At 57.9% G+C, this 20,125-nt stretch overlaps 2 protein-coding genes across 6 annotated transcripts in view; both read left to right on the forward strand.

The window, feature by feature from the left end:
• The window catches only part of TRAF1 (TNF receptor associated factor 1), a 40,664-nt gene extending 37,741 nt beyond the window's left edge, over positions 1–2,923 (forward strand). For 2 of the 4 annotated variants that reach the window (XM_064469171.1, XM_064469172.1), the window contains exon 14: positions 689–2,923. In XM_064469171.1, coding sequence (XP_064325241.1) covers positions 689–904 — 216 coding nt within the window. In that variant the 3' untranslated portion in view covers positions 905–2,923. The remainder of the gene's footprint in view (positions 1–688) is intronic. The other 2 variants (XM_064469173.1, XM_064469174.1) reach the window with 1 other exon arrangement.
• A 6,719-nt stretch (positions 2,924–9,642) lies between these two features.
• PHF19 (PHD finger protein 19) lies at positions 9,643–19,853 on the forward strand. Of its 2 annotated transcripts, none has more exons than XM_064468539.1 (15): positions 9,643–9,848; positions 11,164–11,364; positions 11,604–11,685; positions 11,799–11,894; positions 11,969–12,069; positions 12,187–12,335; positions 12,685–12,780; positions 13,078–13,146; positions 14,233–14,353; positions 15,447–15,514; positions 15,627–15,797; positions 15,886–15,973; positions 16,261–16,346; positions 16,535–16,630; positions 16,947–19,853. In XM_064468539.1, exons 2-15 carry the CDS (start codon positions 11,173–11,175, stop codon positions 17,296–17,298), a joined length of 1,767 nt encoding a protein of 588 aa, XP_064324609.1. In that variant the 5' UTR covers positions 9,643–9,848; positions 11,164–11,172; the 3' UTR covers positions 17,299–19,853. The 2 variants fall into 2 exon arrangements, with proteins under 2 accessions (XP_064324609.1, XP_064324610.1); XM_064468540.1 differs by lacking the exon at positions 9,643–9,848 and adding an exon at positions 10,012–10,510.
• Positions 19,854–20,125: the final 272 nt, after the last annotated feature.

The following is a 20,125-nucleotide window of genomic DNA, read 5'->3' on the forward strand; positions in this document are numbered from 1 at the left end:
GCAATCTGATAATGGCAACGATGGTTAGAAAAGCAGTGAAAGTGTGCACAAAGGTTCTGGTCTCTGTTCTAGCACTTGCCTTCGTGTGGTAATAATTCTGTTAGCCTTTCATATAAATAGCTTTACTACCATTTAGCAGCCAAAAGAAATAGAAATCAAAGTTCCCAATCCTCACTGTATTAAAAAATTATTACATACATTTCACGTTTCAAGCTAAAGAACAGTGAGTTAATAAAAGTTGTAATGAGATGGGGAGATTTTACCCAGGTATTTAGGTTGTGTCTTTTACATATTTGCGTACAGGCAACTGAGCTGTTTCTTTTGATTCCAAACCACAATAACAGAATGAATGTAATGACTGTAACCGACCTTGGGTTTGTTGAAGTTGTCAGGAGAGAGAGGAAAAAAGTCTTTGGACTGTGCAGTTCTCTACCAAGAAATAATTCCCTGCTCTATTTTATTTAATTTTATTTTACGGGTGGCAAGGTTTTAAATACTTCGTCTGGGAGCCGTTACAGTCTCCCTTGTTCACATAAACTGACCTTGCAGATTGCAAAACATTAATTGTATTTTGTATTTAATTATTGATAGAGCTGCTTTTGCAGCGTGTTTTTGCACTTCTGTCTCTGATATTTCCTGGTTTGTTTTTCAGGTCAATAACTCATGATTGCCTCATTCTGTTTTTCAGGTTACATTTATGCTGCTTGACCAAAATAATAGGGAACACATTATTGACGCGTTTCGGCCGGACTTGACTTCTGCTTCATTTCAGAGACCAGTGAATGATATGAATGTCGCAAGTGGCTGTCCCATGTTCCTCCCTTTGTCCAAACTACAGTCACCCAAATATGCCTACGTGAAAGAAGACACACTTTTCCTTAAATGCATTATAGAAACAAATTAGTAAATCTTGACATACGGGTGTCTGGTAAATCACCCACTGAATTTCATTAGTTTACAAGAAAACAAATCCCATCAGCTTGAGACCGTGTATTAGTTTTCACATGCACACAAAATCCAGAGAGCCTGAGCCTGTGCTCCGCTGAATCCATTCACATCAGCTGAAGTTCTGCCTGCTAGAATTAGCTGCTGCTGAGCACGCCGAGTGCTTTGCCCGGTGCCCCACGGAGTGTGCTATTGCAAATGATACCTGTGGTCATTTCACCAAAGCACTCCCTGTTCAGACGTAGGTTACGGTCACCCCCCCGCAGATGCGCCTGTGGGAAAGGCGCTGTTCTTTCTCACGCCCGGCCCCGGCGCGGGTGGCGTTCTGCCTAGGTGTGTCTGGCAGGGAGTGTGGCCCGGGCTCCCTTCTAGCACCCTGGGGTGAATAGGTTTCTGGGATGCATGGGGTGACGCTGAGCTTCCCCCGCCCTCCGGCAGCACCGCGGCGTGTGCGGGTCCCTTTCCCGGGAGGTGCGGAGCGGGCGCCTGTCAGACTGCGCCGGCTGGCAGCCCCGCTGTGGGATTTTGGCCGTTCCCCCACCAGGGACAAGGGCAGATTCCTTCCCCTGAGGCACCGATCGGGTGTCTCTTTGTGCGTATTGATGACCTTGAAAGCAGTGAGTTGTAGATAACGTTGGTAGCTTGAATTCCTTATACTGGATGATTTATTTCTGGCTATTTATTTTAGAGCTGTATTTATGTGCTCTGTAAAGAGATGTTCTGTTGCATCAGCAATTGGTGACCAGATTACACTGTGCCGTGGGCGAATCACCTCCTGTGTTTCCAGAGGAGTCGTTTGACTTTCCCATTTCAGACGAGGGGCTCTGAGGGTTGTTAACCCCCAGGAAGCCCAGAGCTCCCAGTCCAAGGAGTGGTAAGGGCCCCTCAGTAGCCTTGTTTTAAAGTGTTCGGTCACTTCCTGAACCTTCAAGGCAAGTGACTTATTGGAAAGTATTGTGGTTTTTTTTCTTGCTTAAATCTTTTTATGTGCTCTGATGTTTAAGTCTTTTCACACGCAAAAAAGAAGTAACTACTGGAAATGTTTTTGTCTTTTTTTTTTTAAGTAGAGATAAGGAATTAATTTTTTTTATAAGCAAATCAAGCTTGGAAATGTCTGGATGTGTGAGAAGTTCAAATGCTGCACCTTATCCCCAGAAAGCAGCAAGCCTCACCGCCTGCCTTCCCTGCCTAACAACTGTTGGATGGAATCAGAGGGGTCGGGTTGGAGTTTTGGAGCAGCAGTTCATGAACTTCCAGCAAAGTGGTGCCGCTGTGCAGCGTGCTTGTCCGCGGCTGCGCGGGACGGCGGGGCTGCAGTGGACAAGCCCAGGGCCTGGTCTTGCAGACAGAGGCAGGCGTGTACGTACAGGTGAAGGGCCTTTATGCAATTACTTTATCCATTTTTCCTCTGCGATGTTTCCCGTGTGTCAGTTGAAAACGCAAAGCCGACGGACAGCGTTGTGCCCGCTGCGTGAGAGGGGAAAGGAGAAACTGTTTGTCCACTTGCGTTTTGCGAACCGTGGAAACCGCAGCCGTCTGGCAGAGCTGGTGCGGCATCATGCCGGCGTATGAGGAGGCTTTTCAAATCTCTCGCTTCTATCTTGGCAGCATCCTTTAAAATAATGAGTTGTGGTGAAGTATCAGATTTCCAAAAAACCCACCCCATAAACAAATACCTCTCAAGGCTTGTTTGGGAAGGAACTGGATATTCTTTGCCATCACACGCACATGCACAGTCTCTCTCTCTGCCTTTTTCTCTCTTACATGTTTAAAATGTTCTTTCAGGGACAGAAAGTTTTCCGGTAACGTGCCAGCCCCTGTAACCACACTGGAGTAATATGCCTAAAAATATTACGCTTTTCATGGCTGTGTAATTTTGACAAGTGCTGTATTTATTACAATCATTCATATTTTCTTACAATTTTATTTATTTCTTAAATATAGCTCACTAACTTAAAAAAGCTTTGTGTGTTATTTTCACTGTAAAATAGGCAGTTGAGCAACTTGGATGGCGGTTTGCTGTAGAAACAGCTGAGCAATGCTGCTAAATTTACTTGTTTCTCCAGTAGTAGCCCCAAGCAGGTTTGCCCAGCACGGGGCCCAGCTGCGCCCCGTGACCCAGAAATAACCAGCCCCTGTCCCAAAGCGCTGATGATGCCAACAGTCATCTGAGGTGCTGGGGATGAAGCGCCTTGCCTGAGGGCCTGCAGGAAATCAGCAGAAATTCGGGGAATGAACCCTAAAGCATCTCCCGTGCCGGTGCCGTAATGATAGGGTCACCCTTTCATTGCCTGTGGAAGTTGGCATGTTTGTGTGGAAGTCGTAGCACCCAATATATGGGGCTTTGGCCTGGGAAACTGAACAAAAGTCGGCGTACGAGCCCGACTCCCGTGGCGCTGCCTCCCCCTGCCAGCCGGGCTCCGTGCAAAGCGGGCTCTGGGGGCAGGGAGGTGAGCGTGGGAGATGATGGCACGGCCTGGCCCAGCCAGCTCATTCCCACAGCTGCGGCAGCCAGAGCGGAGCGGGAGGCAGGCGGCAGCTGATCTTACAAGAATTACAGCAGATTGAGGTAGTGGTCGGCTGTGCCTGGTTGCCAGGGGAGTCGGAGCTGCTCCATACCTGTGTAAGCTTTCCTTGGCCCTCGCTGGCCGTGGAGCTGCTTTTCCACTGGGGGTTTTTGCTTTTATCATAGCGGGCGTTGACTTCCCTTTTTTTTTTTTTTTGTGCAAAATCCTTTTCCATGTAGTGGAGGAGGAGGGTTTTCCTTGTGTGCGAGAGACAGAGGGAGAGAAGGTGGGGGAAATGAGTAAAACTGTGTGTGGGTGAAAGCTGGGGAAAGAGAGAAAGTGTGTGGGAGAGATGTGAATATGCATGAGAGAGAATATTTATGTGTATGCGTCTGCATCGAGGGAAGCAAAAATATATGTATGTGCAAGTGCAGGCTGAGAGATGCATCCAGCGGAGAGTGAATGCCCTGACGCCTTCGTGCTTTTGTCTGGTGGGATTCTACCAGGAACAATTACACTGATTTTCTTCAATTCCTGTGCACAGCCAGGATTTCACTGACGGCAGGAGCCCGGTGTCGCTCCAGGTGGGAGGTCAAATCTCACAAGCTGCAGGGAAGCAGAAGCACCCAAACTGGAGGAATAAATACCCTGGAGAGAGGATGCGGTGCACCGGGGCTCTCTCCGTTCTGGCGTGACCGACACCAGTCTGTGCCTGACCTGCCCTGGACGCGAGAGAGGGGCAGGACGGGGTGGGCTGGAGACCTCGCTCGGCTCGTCCCTTCTGCAGGGGGGAGCCGGGGGAGCCCGTGCAGCCCTCGTCAGGGCGTTCTCCTTGGAGGACAGGGGTGACGATGGACGAAGGGACCCGCTTGGTAAAAATCAAATTTAAAAGTTTATTGGAAGCCCTTTAGTTCCAGTTTTCTTGCTAGCCACGTATTCCCAATGGGGAAATCCCTGAAATGAATGGGAGGAGAGCCGCGAGGCTGCCGAGTTTGCAGGCCGCCCGTGCTCATCGCCCCGCAGCGCAGGGCTGGGGCGGCGGTGCCGCTGGCCACTTCGGTATGAAATCGCACGGAGCCAGCTTTTGGGATGACTCAGGCCTGGATGGCAAATGTCTGCAAAGGGAGGAAATTCGTTACCAGCTGTGCTCCCAGGGCCGGCAGCTCGTTGGTGTAAAACCGTCCCCGGGACAGGACGTAGATGAAGCGTTGCTCATTTACAGCAGGTAAGAGCCAGCCTCGCAGGAAGCAGAGGCAAGCTGAACTGCCATGAAACTCGTGAAAGCGGCACGTTTATTGTGGGCTCTGCGTGTGTGCAATTGATGGGAGAGCTTTGAGGTTACTCGAGGCCCAACACCAGCAGCGGGGCACGGGACGGAGCCCGTGAAGGAGCAGCCTGGGCTGGATGGGCGGCAGGACTGGCTCCGGGGCTCACCTCGGCTCCTGAAGAGCAAAAGCAAAGAGTTGGAGCCTGTTGCTTCCATGCTGCAGGTTGGGGTTCGGGTTGGGAACACCCTGCTGGAGGAAAGGAGGAGCAAAATCCCCCAAGGCAAGCGAGGGGCTACCAGAGCCTGCCATGGGGCCATGTCCTGGGCTCAGGGGTGGCCGGCGGCACGGGGTCCCTGCCCGCACAGCACCGCGCCGCACAGACGCAGCCCGGCTTCTTCTTGAACACTGATAGTTACGGTTGCACTAACAGGCGTTTGCTCCCTGCAGTTTTGTAGCTGGGTGAGCAGTGCAAACATCCCCCAGTTAACACAGGTCTTCACTCCCCATTTTTCACTTTTCCCCAGGAATAAAACAGGCTTTTCTTTCTTTCTCTTTCTCTTTCTCTCTTTCTCTCTTCCTCTCTTTCTCTTTCTCTCTTCTCTCTTCTCTCTTCCTCTTTCTCTCTCTTTCTCTTTCTCTCTCTCTTTCTCTCTTATTTCTCTCTTTCTCTCTTCTTTTTGCAGGGGGGGGGGAGGGAGATGTCTTTTCTCAGCCGTGCTCAGGAACTGCAGACGTGTACATAACATATCTGTGTCAAAATTATATAAGGGCTTCATTAATATAAAACTTGCACAGCTGTAAGAACACTTACAAGCTCTTCATGTCTGATGCAATTGCATAGAAGCATGCAAAGAAAGTTAAGTTATAAAAAATAAAAAGGATATGGATTAAATTCATGCTAAATAAACAATACACTGATGTGAAACCCAATGCCTAAATGCTCTTCCTTTTAAAGGCACAGCTGGCATAAAACAGCTGAATGTCAGATTTAACTGCTCTGATTCTAATTACAACCATACCTTTGTTCGAATATGCCCTTTGGTATATCACTTTTCTCTGAAAGGGCTCGAACTAGAGCGAACTCCCCCCTGTGCCGCGGCGCACGAGGCACCGCCGGAGCATTACCACGTCCGTGTGGAATGCGTTGAGCCACGGCGCTTTCCAAACACGGGGCTCCGCTCCGGGCGCTGGCGTTCCTGGAACAGGCTCCTGATTTTCATCTCCAAGACCTTCGGCCGCAAAACCATCTTGATAAGGAAACGGATTACACTTACCGAGAAAGAAGCTGAGATCAGAGCAATAACAAGTGTTCTCTAATCCAGCACATCACTTCTCTTGCAGAAATGAGGCGCTGAAGTGATTTTTTTTTTTTTTTTTTTTTTTGGTCTGGACCAAATCAAATGATGCAGGAAAACCAAAGAGAGTTTTATCAAGTTAAATCAGGAAGGGTTGCTCCGTGTTTAATGGCTAGGTTGGCAAAGAGTCATAGTACTTCTGTAGCTACGGTGGTCTAAAATAATCAAGGGTAAGGTTTGTAGGGGAATAATATATTTTTTTAAATCGACTAATAAAGCTGAAAAAATCCAGGCAAACTTTTAGGCTTATAAGCCCTTCCTCAGGCCAGGAAAAGAACTCATAACCTCGCCCACGGCTGCTTTGAGCTTAACTTGGTTGTGTTGGTCAATCAGGTGGTTTCAGAGAAAAGTGGTTGAGGCCTGTGGAGCGGGAGGAAGCTTTGGCCGAGAGAGAGGTAACCATGTCAATAGCCCCGGGTGACATTCGTGGCTGCTTTTATTGGCGCGAACGCGTCACGTTTTGCCAGCCGAATGCCCAGGTGCAAACGGCACTCGCGAATCGTTTTGAGCGGTGCACGAGGGAGCTGCGCCGAGTCTCGCAGCCCCTGCGCCGCAGCCCCGCATCGCTCGGCCGCAGGAGGCTCCGGAGCAGCTGCAGCCGGCGCGAGTCGTTTCTGCAGATCCTATCTCCACATCAGGCCCGTAGCTCATAGGCAGCTTCGTGTTTGGGTTTCCATTCAATATTCCTCGGCTTCGGTTTCCAAGACTACAAGCCAACATCCAACCCCTCCTCCCACTCCTGTTTTCAAAGAAAGAAAAACACTGTGAAAAGAAGCTACCCGATTTCTGGGCAGTTTTCAAAGCAGAAAGAAAGGCAGCGCCAGGAGCTCCTCGCCCCGCGCACGCCGCGGGCTCTGCTCCAGCCAGGGCTCCCGCCGGCTTCCAGCCGGGCTGAGCCACGATTCTCCGGGTGCTCCGTCCTTGTGCGAGCAGGAAAGCACCTTCCCCACCTTTGCAAGTGCAGGGCGCGGAGGAGGGACGAGGGGTTTTTAAGGACAAAACGGAGGTGTCGGAGTACTTAACCACCTCAAACAATTTTGCAAATGCTGGTTTTGTTTGGATATTTACTAGTGGGGAAGGAGCGGCCACGCAATTGCTGTGAGAGTGGCATGGAAATATTCATGTCGGCGTGGGCCCGGGTGGGTGCTCCTGCCCCAGCAGAGCATGTCACACGTTGTCCCACTGAGGTCCCTGGAGCCCCACCAGTGCGAAACCAGTCACTCAGCTGTGTCTGACCACTGCACCCGCTCCGGGGGCTGCCGCAGCCCCGCACCAGCATCTGCCAGGAGCCGCGAGCCTTCACGTGGTGCCAAAGAAATGGGTTCTCCAGCGGCTCCCCCGACTCCCCAGGGGTGTGCGGGAAAAGCCGGCAGGTGTGAAGAGGAGGACAGGGAGGAAGAAGAGGAGGAGGAGGGCAGCACCCGGTAGCTCACCACAGCGGGAGCCGAGGCCAGGCTCGATGGGGATGGTGTGATAGGGGCACCCGCAAAGAAAGCAGAGTTAAATGAGATTGCGTGGCTTTGTTCATGTTATGAAATAGAGGATGCACCTGAAATTCCTTTTTTTTCCCTTTTTGCTTGGGACTTTCATTCCAGGGCAACGTTACTGTGCTCTTTCCGCTGGCAGGTGTTGGGTTTGGGGTGCCCTCTCTGTGCTGGAGGGTTTTCAGTAAGGTTATACCCGCTTACACCCATGGTGAACTTGATGCGGCGATTGATTCACGTGTCCGCATTCCCATGGCAAATGACCAAGATGCTGCAAACATAAACCACGGTGGCTGGGGAGGAGGGTGTAAGAACGTCCCCGTTTGCTCCACCAGCACCACGCGGGGACAGGCCGCTCCGCAAGTGCAGCAAATGAATCGCTTTCGGTCAAACCCAGCACCACCAGCTGCAGCGAAGTGAGCAGCGGCGTTTGTCCAGGGGGAGAGTTATGGTGCAAGAGTTATTTTAATCCTGTGGTGACTCACGGCTAACACATCATGACTCACCACAGAGTGTAGTCGTTTGACTGTTTTGAAGATGCGTCAGGTTCCCCGTGAGGCGCAGGACGGTGTTTCATACTGGGGAAGGCGCTGCCATTTTTTTTCAGCTGCCTAAAATTCTGCAAACACGGGCCCAGCAGCTGGGCGTAGGCACCGCATGGCATGGCTTGGCACGGCATGGCACGGCACGGCATGGCACGGCACGGCATGGCTTGGCACGGCACGGCATGGCTTGGCACGGCACGGCACGGCACGGCACAGCACGGCGTGCTGGGCCCCCGCCCACCACCGTCTTCACATTGTGCTGGGCTTTGCCTTACACACCAAGAACTGCAAAGCAAGGAGAGCAGCCTTACGGCACCCATCGCTCAGGGAACCGCATATTCCCGTCAGGTTCGCAGGTGCGGCATCGCCCGCGTGCTGCCAAGGGCCAGTCGCAGTGCTGCGAACGCTCGGATGTCAACTTTTTATGGGAAAGTTTGATTAAAAAAAAATTATTTCTAAGGTGACAGAATTACACGCAGGTGGTGAAAAGGCGTTTCAGCACTGTGCCGTTCATTCCTCGTGCCCAGGGGAGCTGCTCACTTTCAGTGAAGCTTTTTGCAGCTGTGCTGTGACCCCCAGCACGGGGGAGGCCACCCCACGGTGCCGCACAGAGCTCATCGATTACAGGCAATAAAATTCGTATCAACTCTGCTTGTGCTTGGCCCGGACCCTACACCGGGAATCGGCGTCTCTACTGCCTGAGCAGGCCTAAAACATTTCTTTTTTGGCAGCACTTTCTGACAAACAGCAAATCCTTAAGATTTCTTCTTGGCACTGACCAAAGCATTTTTGCAGTGATTGATTTTCTCTGTTGCGATTCAGAGAAAGGCTACCCCCATTTCTAGGAATCCTGACGAGCACAGGTTGTTCCCTTGCGCAGGACAATGCCACGCATGCGGGGCACCCCTCCCCGCACCCCATCCTGGGGGACCGGGGGATGCCCCGAGCTGGCTGCAGCCACCAGCCGGGGGGAGAGAGGGCGGGCAGGGAGGTCCCCTCTGTTTGGCACGGGACGCCCGTGCCCTCTCCATGGCGGGTGGGGTGGGGGGTTGGTTGGCTCTGGGTGCCCCCTGGGGCATGGGTGCAGACAGGGCTGGTGGGGTGATGCTAGAAGTGGGGATGTGGGGTGCCCTGGAAGGGGTCTGGGGTGTGATGGTATCTGTACGGTGCAGCAGTGGGTACCCCATGGGGGTCAGGGTTGCAGGTACCCCACAGGGGAGGGCAGGTAGCAGGTACCCCACGGGGGAGGGCGCAGGTACCCCATGGAAGCGGGGTTGCAGATACCACACGGGGGAGGGTGCAGGTACCCCATGGGGGTCAGGGTTGCAGGTACCCCACGGGGGAGGGTGCAGGTACCCCATGGAAGCGGGGGTTGCAGATACCCCGCGGGGGCGGGGGTTGCAGGTACCCCGCGGGGGAGGGCGCAGGTACCCCGCGGGGGAGGGCGCAGGTACCCCACGCCCCCGCGTGTGCCCTGCCCCCGCAGCGGGGGGTGCCGCGCCCCCGGGGCCCATCCCCGCCGTGCCAGGCCGATGCGCTCCGAGCCGTGGGAGGCGGCGGAGGCGGCCCCGCGCTAATTGCATAAGCGGGACGTCAATGCCCGCGGGAGGCGCGGGGGGAAGCGCGGGAAGATGGCGCCCCGCGCCCTGCCCCCGCCGCACGCCGCCGCTCCCCGCCGCGGGCCCCGGGCGGGCGGGCGCTGAGCCGGGCCGGCGGCGGCGGAGGGGCCCGGCGGCGCCCACCGGTAAGGGCAGCGCCGGGGGAGCCGGGCCCGGGAGCGGGGGCGGGGGGCGGCGGGGGCGCAGCGCGGCGGGAAGCGCCCGGGGTGGCGGGAGCGGGGCCGGGCGGGACGGACGGACGGACGGACGGAGGCTTTGAATGAGCCAATGGCGGCGGGGCCCGCGGCCGCCGCTCCCGGGGCTGCCCGCAGCGCTCCCGCCCGGCAGGTGCCGCCGGACCCGCCGCCCTCCTCCCGCTCCCGCCGCGGGGGGACCGCGGGGTGGGGGGGGGTGGGGGGGGTCCGGCTCGGTGCCCCCCACCCCGCACCCCCGCCGCCGGGTCCCGGCTCGGGGGCGGCGCGGGGAGCTGCCAGCCGGGCCGGCGGGAGCCGCGTCCCCCCCCTCGAGCCCCGCCGCCGGGGCGCGGAGCCGCCGCCGCCGCTTTCATAATCGCTCCCGAAGCGCAAATCCGTGCTGGCGGGGCTGCGCTGCTGGGTGACATGTCGCAGCTCGCTGCGCCGGCTCCTGCCAGCCCCGCAGCTCCCTTCGGCTCCCACTTTTTTTATTTTATTATTTTTTTCGGCCGCACCCGCTTCACCGTGAGTTAAATCCAGGCAATTCTCCACAAACGGGAGCGTTATTAATAGCGGGATCCGGGCAGAGGGACTTTTGCGTTGCCTACAGCACGGTGAGGTTCTGGGTCGCGATCCGCGGCGTGAGGTCACGCGTGTTGCCGTTGCGGGAGCGCAAAGGGGAGAAAAGTAACTTCTAAGTCGTTTTACTGATGCCTGTTGAGGGTCGCAGCCCGGGCTGCGGGGACGGCGCTGCCGGCTGGGGACCCTCTGCTTGCCCGGGGTGCTTCAAACCTCACGGCAGCGAAACCTGGCTGCTCGCTTTCACTCGCTGCGGATAGTGCTGCCGTTTCCCCGCTCGCGCGGCGGCCCTGTTGGTTTGGGAGCTAGGAAAATGTGAATTAAAAATCAAATTTAAAGCTGTTACCCCTCGGATGCCCCTTCCAGAGGCTGACCCTGTGCAGGCCTGTGGCACGTCCCGGTGCCCCACGGCGGGGTGGTCTGTGCTGCGGGAGCCAAGGGGTTAATTCACTCTTGCTCAACAGTAGCAAAGATTGCGGCTGCTCCCTTTGATTTCACCTAAATTAACCCCTGGATGAACCCAGCTCATCCACGCTCGTTTTGCGGGCCCTGAGCACCCACTGGTGGGGGTGAACCGGCCCCGGGCTCGGTGCTCCCGGGCAAAACCCGCCGGGATGCCGAGCTCGGCCAGTGGGCACGTGTTGTCGTGGCGCGAGGGCAGGGTAACGAGCGTCTGCGTCCCCTCCAGGCTCTGCTGATGGAGACCGCCAAGCTCAACCCCATCATCCGGGATGTCTACGCGGCCGCTGGCCGTGTCCAGCAAGCACCGGCCGCCGCCTCGGCGCGGAGGGGCAGCAGCTGCCGAGAGCTCATGGTCAAGCTGACGGAGGGGCAGTACGTGCTGTGCCGCTGGACCGATGGGCTCTATTACCTCGGAAAGATCAAAAGGGTAAGGTGGGCACCCAAAGTGTAGCTAGTGCTGTTCCCTGGGTCGGCTTGTGGCTCGCAGGGGTGCTGGCCCTGGCTGCAATGCATCTTTGGTCATCAGGGTTGACGTCCAGCCCCTGGGTTGCACCCCAAACCTGACTTCCCACAGCCCCGAGAGGCAGGGCCAGTCACCAGGGAAAATGGGAGAGCGCCGGGAATGGGAGCTGACCCCCGGCAGTTCTTCCCGCTCTCTCCCCGCAGGTGAGCGGCTCCAAGCAGAGCTGTCTCGTCACGTTTGAGGACAACTCCAAGTACTGGGTCCTCTGGAAGGACATCCAGCATGGTGAGTGTCGCCCCATCCTCCCTTCCCGCTGTCGTGCCGGGGGGTCCTTCCTGGCGCCGTGGAGAGGTGGCTGTGCCTCGCGCGTCTCCGACTCTGCCGTCCCCGTCCCACAGCCGGTGTCCCCGGGGAGGAGCCCAAGTGCAGCATCTGCCTGGGGAAGACATCGGGCCCCATGAACGAAATCCTCATCTGCGGAAAGTGTGGGCTGGGTGAGTGCGGGCGCGTCGCCCCGGGGGTGAGGGTCCGGCCAGCCCGGTGGCGCTGACGCCGAGCCCTCCCGCAGGTTATCACCAGCAGTGCCACATCCCGGTGGCGAGCAGCGGCGAGGGCCCGCTGGGGACGCCGTGGTTCTGCCGCCGTTGCATATTTGCCTTGGCCGTGCGGGTGAGTGGGGCTGCCCGGGGTCACCAGCGCCGCGTGCCGCCCGCCCTTGGCGCGGCGGTGCAGGATGCGGCCCACCCCGGGCGGCTGTGCTGATCCCCGTCCCGCTCGGTCCTGCAGAAGGGGGGTGCCCTGAAGAAGGGAGCCATCGCCAAGACACTGCAAGCCGTCAAGATGGTGCTGTCCTACAACCCCGACCTGCTCGAGTGGGACTCCCCGCACCGGACCAACCAGCAGCAGTGCTATTGCTACTGCGGGGGCCCTGGCGAGTAAGCCCTGCCTGCCTGCTGGGAGGGTTGTCGTGTTTGGTTTTATGGGGAAAAGCATTTGCAAAAGGCAGGTGGGATCAGGTTGGGAAGTTTTTTCCCCCCAAGAGAGATGTCCCCAGCTTGCAGGGCTCTGCCCTGGGGCCGGCGGCTTTGCTGCCCGCGCTGCCTCTGCCGTCTGGGTCTCCGCTTGCTCCCGGAGGCACCATTTGCACCCACCTCCGTGGCTGTGGAAATACAAGTTAGGGCCCAACTTTTTCTCCCTGGCAGTGGAGTCCGTGCCTGGGAGGGAACTGGGGTGGTGGCTGCTGCACGCTGCCCTTGCCATCACCCACCTCCTCTCCCTCCCCAGGTGGTACCTGAAGATGCTGCAGTGCTACCGCTGCCGGCAGTGGTTCCATGAAGCCTGCACCCAGTGCCTCAGCGACCCCATGATGTTTGGGGACCGGTACGTCCCTTCTGGACTTTGCTGGGCTGGTGCTGGATGTCAGAGCTGTCTTCCCAGGGGGGCTCATACACAGATGTGTCCCCAGTCCGGTTCTCCCTGACCCGGCTGTGGCACCAACATGTGGATCCGCCCCCCTGGGGGCAGATGGGTGACCCCATCCCGCAGAGCCCTGCTCCTGCCAGTGTGCTGTCACCACTGGCACCCGCAGCACTGTCCTCACCCCGTCCTGTCCCCAGGCCCTGCATGGCTGTGGGGATGACCCCCACCCCCAGCACTCCCCTCCCTGCTGTTTTCCAGGTTCTATGTGTTTTTCTGCTCCGTGTGCAACCAGGGACCTGAATACATCAAGCGCCTGCCCTTGAGATGGTAAGAAATGGCCCTGGCTCCTTTGGAACACGCTGGGGTGGCCGCAGGGCACCGGGCTGGCCTGTGCCCGGTGCTGCCAAGCCCTTGCCATGGGGCCAGCCCCCGCGGTGGGTTTCAGTGGCGTGAGTTTGCGGAGCATCTCCCGCTCATCCCAGCCCGGCCCTGAGCTGGGGCCTTTGCTCGGCTGCGGGCCCTGGGCGTGCAGCTCCCACTGCCCGGCCCCACAGGGCTGTTTCCCAGGGAAGCTGTTTCTCAATATGCCTGAAACCTACTCTTTGTCTGGGACCCAAAGTGCACATTTACCAGAAGAGAACTGCAAAAAGCAGTCGGGTGACAAGTCATCAAATTCTGTGGTTAAATACAAGTTTACAAGCGGTACCTTCCAGTGTACCTTGATGGTCTGAAAGCACTTTATAAAGTGTATTAACAGTGCCAGAAGCCCAGCTTTTCCCTGCTGTTCCCCCTGTGCTTGGCCGTGTCAGACGTGTTACTGATGCTAACGGGCTGCTGGGACGTGGCTGCCTCGGGGACATTGTACTGAGCAGTGCAGCAGGCTGGAAGAAGAAAAAGGGAAATCCTGCAGGATATGTTGCTTGGCTTTCATTTTCAGAGACGCAAGTGTAAAATCCCACCGGGTAGATTGGGTTGTTAAAATAGACAGTGTGTTTTCAAGTGAATAAGAGCCGTCCCGCTCCCATACTTAACTGCAACAAGAGCACACGGCTGGGGCTTATTAAAAAGCTGGAAAACGGCATTTGTCCTGGGAGCAGCATGTCCTCCAGCTCCTGGGCTCAGGGCTCTCAGCGTTTGAGGTTCTCCTCTCCTGCACGCAGTGTCCCACCCTTCCCCAAAGCTCAGGGGATGCTGTCCTGGCTGTGGCGGCATCCCCTGGGGTGCGTGTCCAGGCCAGGGTTTCTCTCCACCGTGGGGTGTGGGAATGGTCCTGGCTTCCAGCGAGAAGATTTTGGACTGGTCGTGCTGGGGGCTGCACCTGAGTGGTGCTGGCGGAGCAGAGCATCGTGGAGGGTACAGTCCTGCCGGGGTGAGGGTGGGCTGCCGACCCTCCCAGCCCCTTTGCTCCCCCAGGGTGGATGTCGTCCATCTCGCCCTCTACAACCTGGGCGTACAGAGCAAGAAGAAGTACTTCGATTTCGAGGAGATCTTGGCCTTTGTGAACCACCACTGGGATCCGCTGCAGCTCGGGAAGGTAAAGACGCGCAGCCCAGGCTCGGGCTGGAGAGCAGCCGTGTGGAGGGAGAGGTGCTGCCAGGGATGTGAGCCGCAGCTGGCTGTCCCCAAAGCCTCGCTCGGAGGGGCCGGATCCTCCTTCCCCGCAGCAGTTGAGCCCCTGAGGCTGGGGCAGGTCGGCCAGTGAAGGGTGGTGCTCGTGGTGAAACGGTGGGGCAGCGAGCTCTGACCCTTGGTTGGGTTGGCTTCCCCTCTTAGCAGGCACCAACCCTGAGGTGTGTTTGCATGTTGCTTGTTTGGAAAGGGTCGGTGCTTTGAAAGTGCCCGCTCACCGTGGCCCAAGCTGGCTGGTCCTTGGCCGGTCCCCTGCAGGGAAGGAGCTTTAAAACACCCGCCTGGTTTCTCTAGGTGGGCAGGAGCACCTGACCTGGGGTGTTTGCACCCGTTGGGAACACGTGGCAGCCCCTGTGTGCTGTTCACCCACCCCCTGGATGGCATCAGAGCGGGGCATCCCCAGCGGGCAGCCTTGGTGCTGTAGGATGCTGCTCGCTGAGCTGGGAATGGTGTCGGCCCCTGGGCACGGGCCCTGGGCAGCGCTGAGGGACCTTTCCTGGGGCTGGGGTGGAACTGGAGCAGGTGGGGGGTGAAGGGTGGAAAGGGACGTGCCACCATGTTGGCAGTGCCACCATGCCAGCAGCCCCTCTCCGACGAGCTTGGGCATCTCGGCAAAACTGCGGTTCATGCAGCGCTCGGCCCGGAAGGCTCCTGCTCAAAATCAGCTTAATCGCCTTCCTCTGCACTGGAATTGCCCTTTGTTCGGGTGTTGTACCTGACAAGTTTCCCAGCTGGAGCTGGAGCTGGGAGAGGTGTTAAAACCAAGGCGTGCTGGAAACGTGTTGCCGCATCAGGTCGGGTCGGTTCCCCGCGGACGCCTCCCTCCCCTGCACCGAGGGCGGCCAGTGCCAAACCCGGGCGGCTCTGGGCTTTGGCGTTCCTCACGCCCTGACCTTGGGCAGGAGCTGAAACCCGGAGTTCGGGTTCCCCCGTCTGTTTAGTTTTTGCATAACCACAGCAGGCGCCGAGCCCTGCCTGACCTCTGCGTCTCCCCGCAGCTGACGGGCACCCCTGTCTCCGAGCGCGGCCCCCACCTCCTCAATGCACTCAACAGCTATAAAAGCAGGTGAGCCCCGGGGTGTGGTGGGGTGAGGGATGAGGGATGGGGACAGGACGGGATGCAGGATGCTCCTGCGGCCCCCCTGGCTGATGGTGGTTTCCTCCCCTCTGCTGCCCAGGTTTCTGTGTGGGAAGGAAATCAAAAAGAAGAAATGCATCTTTCGCCTGCGGATCCGCGTCCCGCCGAACCCCCCCAGCAAGGTGCTGCCAGAGAAAGCCCCCGGCATGGCCGAGAGCGGCTCCTGCGAGCTGAAGAAGAGGGGAAAAAGCAAATATGTCCATAAAGACAGGTGAGCGGCCAAATTTCCCTGGGCATCCCACCACTGCCACGTTCCCCTGGGGTGGCCTGGCAGCCTCACGCCCCGTCTTGCTTTGCAGCCTGCTGCCACGGGAGCTCGAGCAGCAGAAGCGGCGAGCGGCCCGGCGCAAGAGGGCCAAGTTCCTGCTGGAGGATGCCATTCCCAGCGTGAGTCCTCCGCCCCCTCCTCTGCATGACTGCCCTGGGCTTTAGCAACCATGTGGGACCCTGCAGCCCCCATCCCTGGGGCTCCCTGTGAGGTCCCCCCGCTCCTGCAGGCAGGGAGAGCCCCCATCCCTCTCCCTGGGGTTTGCAAACGTGCTGTGCCAAGCCCGCTTCCCGGGGGCTGCGGGGCCACGGGAGGGAGCGCGGCGGTGCCGGGGCAGAGGGTGCCGGGGCCATGGGCAGCACCGCTCTGCTCAGCAGTGACGAGTGCCCTTGTTTTCGTGGGGCAGAGTGACTTCACCTCCGCCTGGAGCACCAACCACCACCTGGCCAGCATCTTTGACTTCACACTGGATGAAATTCAGAGCCTGAAAAGGTCTGTGCAGCCGGGCCGGGGGGTGTGGGCAGCAAGCAGGGGGGTGGTTTGAACACCCAAGTGTGAGGCAGAGCTGGAAAACCTCCGGCCGCAGGTGCATGTGAGATGGAGGCAGGCACAGCTGGGGAGGTGGGGGGCCACGGTGCCCCTTGCGCCGTGCTGGGGCCAACACTGCCTCTTGTCCCCAGTGCCAGCTCGGGACAGACTTTCCTATCGTACGTGGACTCCACGGACGCTGCCAGCACCTCCGGCTCCGCCACCACGAGCCTCTCCTACGAGTCCAGGTGAGGGCTGTGCTCCCTTGCCTCCTTCCAGAGGGGTCCTGGTAGCACAGCCAGGGGGGGTGAGGGGCTGCCGCTCTCCCCCCACAGCACCCTCGTATCCTGGCACAAGGATGACCCGCACTGGGGAGCCTTTCCTCCCTGCCTCCTGAAAAGGGCTGGTGGTCCCAAAGCGCCGCCGCCTCTCTGGGCACAAAGGGTCGGAGCCGTCAGTCCTCGGCAGCCTCACCCAGGCTCCCAGCGTGCTCCCCACAGCCAGCATGGTGCAGGGCGCTTCTTGGGTGCTGCCCTCACCCCTCCTCTGTCCCCTCTTTCGCAGCCGGAGGACCGTGGGCAGCCGCAAGCGCAAACTGGCAGCACCAGCCTACGCCTCGGCGGGGGTGAAGAGGAGAGGTGGGGAGGCGGGCGGGCGCCCGGCCGGGAGCACCCCTGAGAGCAGCGAGGCAGCCTGCGGCCCCGACCGCCCGGACGACGGCATCGACAGCCACACCTTTGAGAGCATCAGCGAGGACGACTCCTCGCTCTCCCACCTCAAGTCCTCCATCAGCAGCTACTTCGGGGCGGCGGGCAGGCTGGTCTGCGGCGAGAAGTACCAGGTGCTGGCACGGCGGGTGACGCTGGAGGGAAAGGTGCAGTACCTGGTGGAGTGGGAAGGCACGACCCCCTACTGAGCCCCGCCAGTCCCCAAACCTCTCCCGGAGCCAAGCCAGAGGAGATCAGGATGACGGAGAAACTCTCGCCATGAGGCAGAGGAGGGGCGCTGGCCTGCGGGGAGGCTGGGACCCCTCCGTGCTCCGGCGTCCCGGCTGGGGCCGGCTCTTGGGGAACTGCCACAGGTGGAGGCAGCGCCGGAGCCGGCGCCGTCAGAGGTGCTCCCCAGGGGTGAAACCCGCAGCCTTGCCGCTGCATGATTTTTTTATTTTAACTATTGTTATTTTATTGGCTGTGTATATGCAAAGAGCGGGGCCCAGCTGTGCTTTCCTGATGGAGCCTTTGGCCGAGCCCGAGGCACCATCACGGCGGTGAGAGGAGCAGCGAGTGGGTCTGGCCTTTCCCCCAGGCTGGCAGCTGTGTCCTGGTGGTTGAAGGGACCCCCGGCATGGCCGGGCACTCCCCCAGAGAAGCCTTTTTGGGGCGCACCCCACAACTTGCTCATGCAGATGGACGTCATGCTGGTGCCCGGTGCACCCCGGCTTATCCCCACGTCCAAGCCTTACGGAGCAGACTCGAGGGGGTCTTGCTGCTAAAGCAAAAAGCACCTCCCTCACTCGTGCTTTCACAGCCCGTCGCTGTGCCCACAGGAGGTGGTGGGCAACTCTTGCCAGAGCCAGTGTACGGGTTTTTTCTCCTTATCATAAATCCATTCGTTAAAGGAATGTGGTTTGTTTTAAATGAGTGGAAAACATCCCGTAAACAGCCCACGTGTGGACGGCTTCCATGGCCGCAGGGCAGCCCTACGTGGTTCTCATCCTGCAAGCTGGACGGCGTGTGATGCACCAGCTTCGTTTTCCCTGTTCTTCTGACAATCATGGTCTTGGAAGAGGTCAGCCAAAAGATACACCCTTGCCTTAAAACCACCACGGGCATTTCACAGACGTGAGCCCAAGGCCTTTATTGCTGCAGGAAACCTCGTCCTGAACGTGCCAAATGAGCAGACAAACCAAAAAGGCTGAAGAGGACAGTGGGGCGCAGGGAGGTGTTTGTGTTGGGGTCCCCGTGGCCACCCCTGTGGCCTCGTGGCTGTGCCTTGCGGGAGAGCAGCCGCGCTTTCTGTTACTGGCAGAGTGGTGATGTTTGTCTGCAGAAGAGAAGGAGCAGCCCCCTCCTTTACCTAAAGCAATACTGACAGGTTGTTCAGGAGCAAAGCAGTTGTCTTTTTTAAAAAAGTCTAATATCATCAGACATATTTGTTAGATTTTTTTCTAAGACAGAAAGATATATATATATATATATATTTTTAATGTTGTCCTCTCTGTCTCTCCCCATCACCGCCATGGCTGTCCCGTGGGGACAGAGGGTGGGCGATGCCAGGGGGGCCGCGTGGTGCTGCTCTGTCGGCACGCCCCGTCCCTATAGCCCCGTCGTTGGCCATCCTGGCCTTGCAGGAGGGTGAATTGAAAAGGTACTTAAGAACAGTGGTGCCAGCATGAGGGAGCAGGTGATGTTTTTAAACCAGAGGCCAAAGCACGGTCCTTGAAAATAAATCTCTGCTTCAGCTACTGCTGAAATAGCGTTATGGGACACCTGTGAGAGGGGGGTTTGACAGGTTGTTTTAATCCATCTAGCAGGCACCAGGCCTTTGCGCGGCTGCGAGGTGACGATGCCTCGTGTGGGGCTGCGGTGCAGAGCAGCAGCTTCAGTCCAGCCCCGGGAGTCGCCCGTGTCGCTGGGGCGAGGCGCGAGCTGCTTCGGTGCCCATACCAGGAGCCTTGAATGTTCAGCACGGCAGGTGCCGAGCATTTTAACTCCTTTCTGATGAGTTGCCCGGTGCCGTGCACGCAGCATTGTGCCTGGTGGAGAAGCTGTTACCCACTTGTGTGGGGGGAGGTCTGGGAGAGGAGGCTCCGTCCAGCTCCAACCATGAGATGGTTCGGGCAGGGTCAGTCGTGCCTTGGGGAGCGGTGCTTCGCACCCTCCGGGTCTGCCTCTCAGCTCATCCGGAGGGGAGCAACTCTGGAGGGGCACCGTCATTTTGGGAGACGTGCTGCCGGGACCCCCCATCCCTGGCAGCGAGGGGTGCAGCTCCTGCAGCCAGCTGGGTCATTCTCCGTCCTGCTGTGGTCTGTCACCAAAGGATTGCTTAAAGTATTTCCCTCTCACGAGTGCCTGTGAAGTCCTTGTTATTGTCCGAGTTGTTGCCCGAGGGGCTGGTGGGGGCTGCCAAGAGCCGTGCCAGGGCCGAGCGGGGTGATTCCCGCAGGATGTGCTGATGGACGTTGCACTCGTGGGAGCACCCGCAACATGTGGCCCCAGTTGTTCTTCTCTCCCTCTCGTCTCCTCCTCTCCTTCTGGCCTGTTGCAGAGAATTGAATGTGGAGCCTTTAAAAATATTTTTGTTGCAGAGTATATTTTGCATTAGCTGTAATAGATATTATAATGACTCTGTGCACCTTCTAAAGATTTATGAGTTCAGGTTGCTGCTTGTAATAACCAACTCTTGTTATACCCAAGTTGTAATTAATATGTCTGATGTACAATTAAAAAGACTTCTCTTTTTTTAACATCACTGGTTCCTCGTAGCATCAGGATTATTGAGCCTGGGCACTGGGGGTCAGTGTGTGGTCCCGGGCAGGTGCCCCGTGCCCACCACGATGCAGCTGGTGCTGCTGGGTCGTGCTCTGTGCCAGGGCGAGGTGTGCCCTCGGCCAGAGAGATGCTGCCGCGAAGCACGGGAACGGCAGGAGGATGCGAAGGGGTGAGTGTGGGTGGGGGACAGGGACACCCCTTGCAGCGATGGTTCTGTAGCGAGGGGCTGCATTCTGTCTCTGTCCCACTGAC

This window comes from Phalacrocorax carbo, chromosome 18, assembly GCF_963921805.1.
Source record: "Phalacrocorax carbo chromosome 18, bPhaCar2.1, whole genome shotgun sequence".
Lineage (NCBI taxonomy): Eukaryota > Metazoa > Chordata > Aves > Suliformes > Phalacrocoracidae > Phalacrocorax > Phalacrocorax carbo.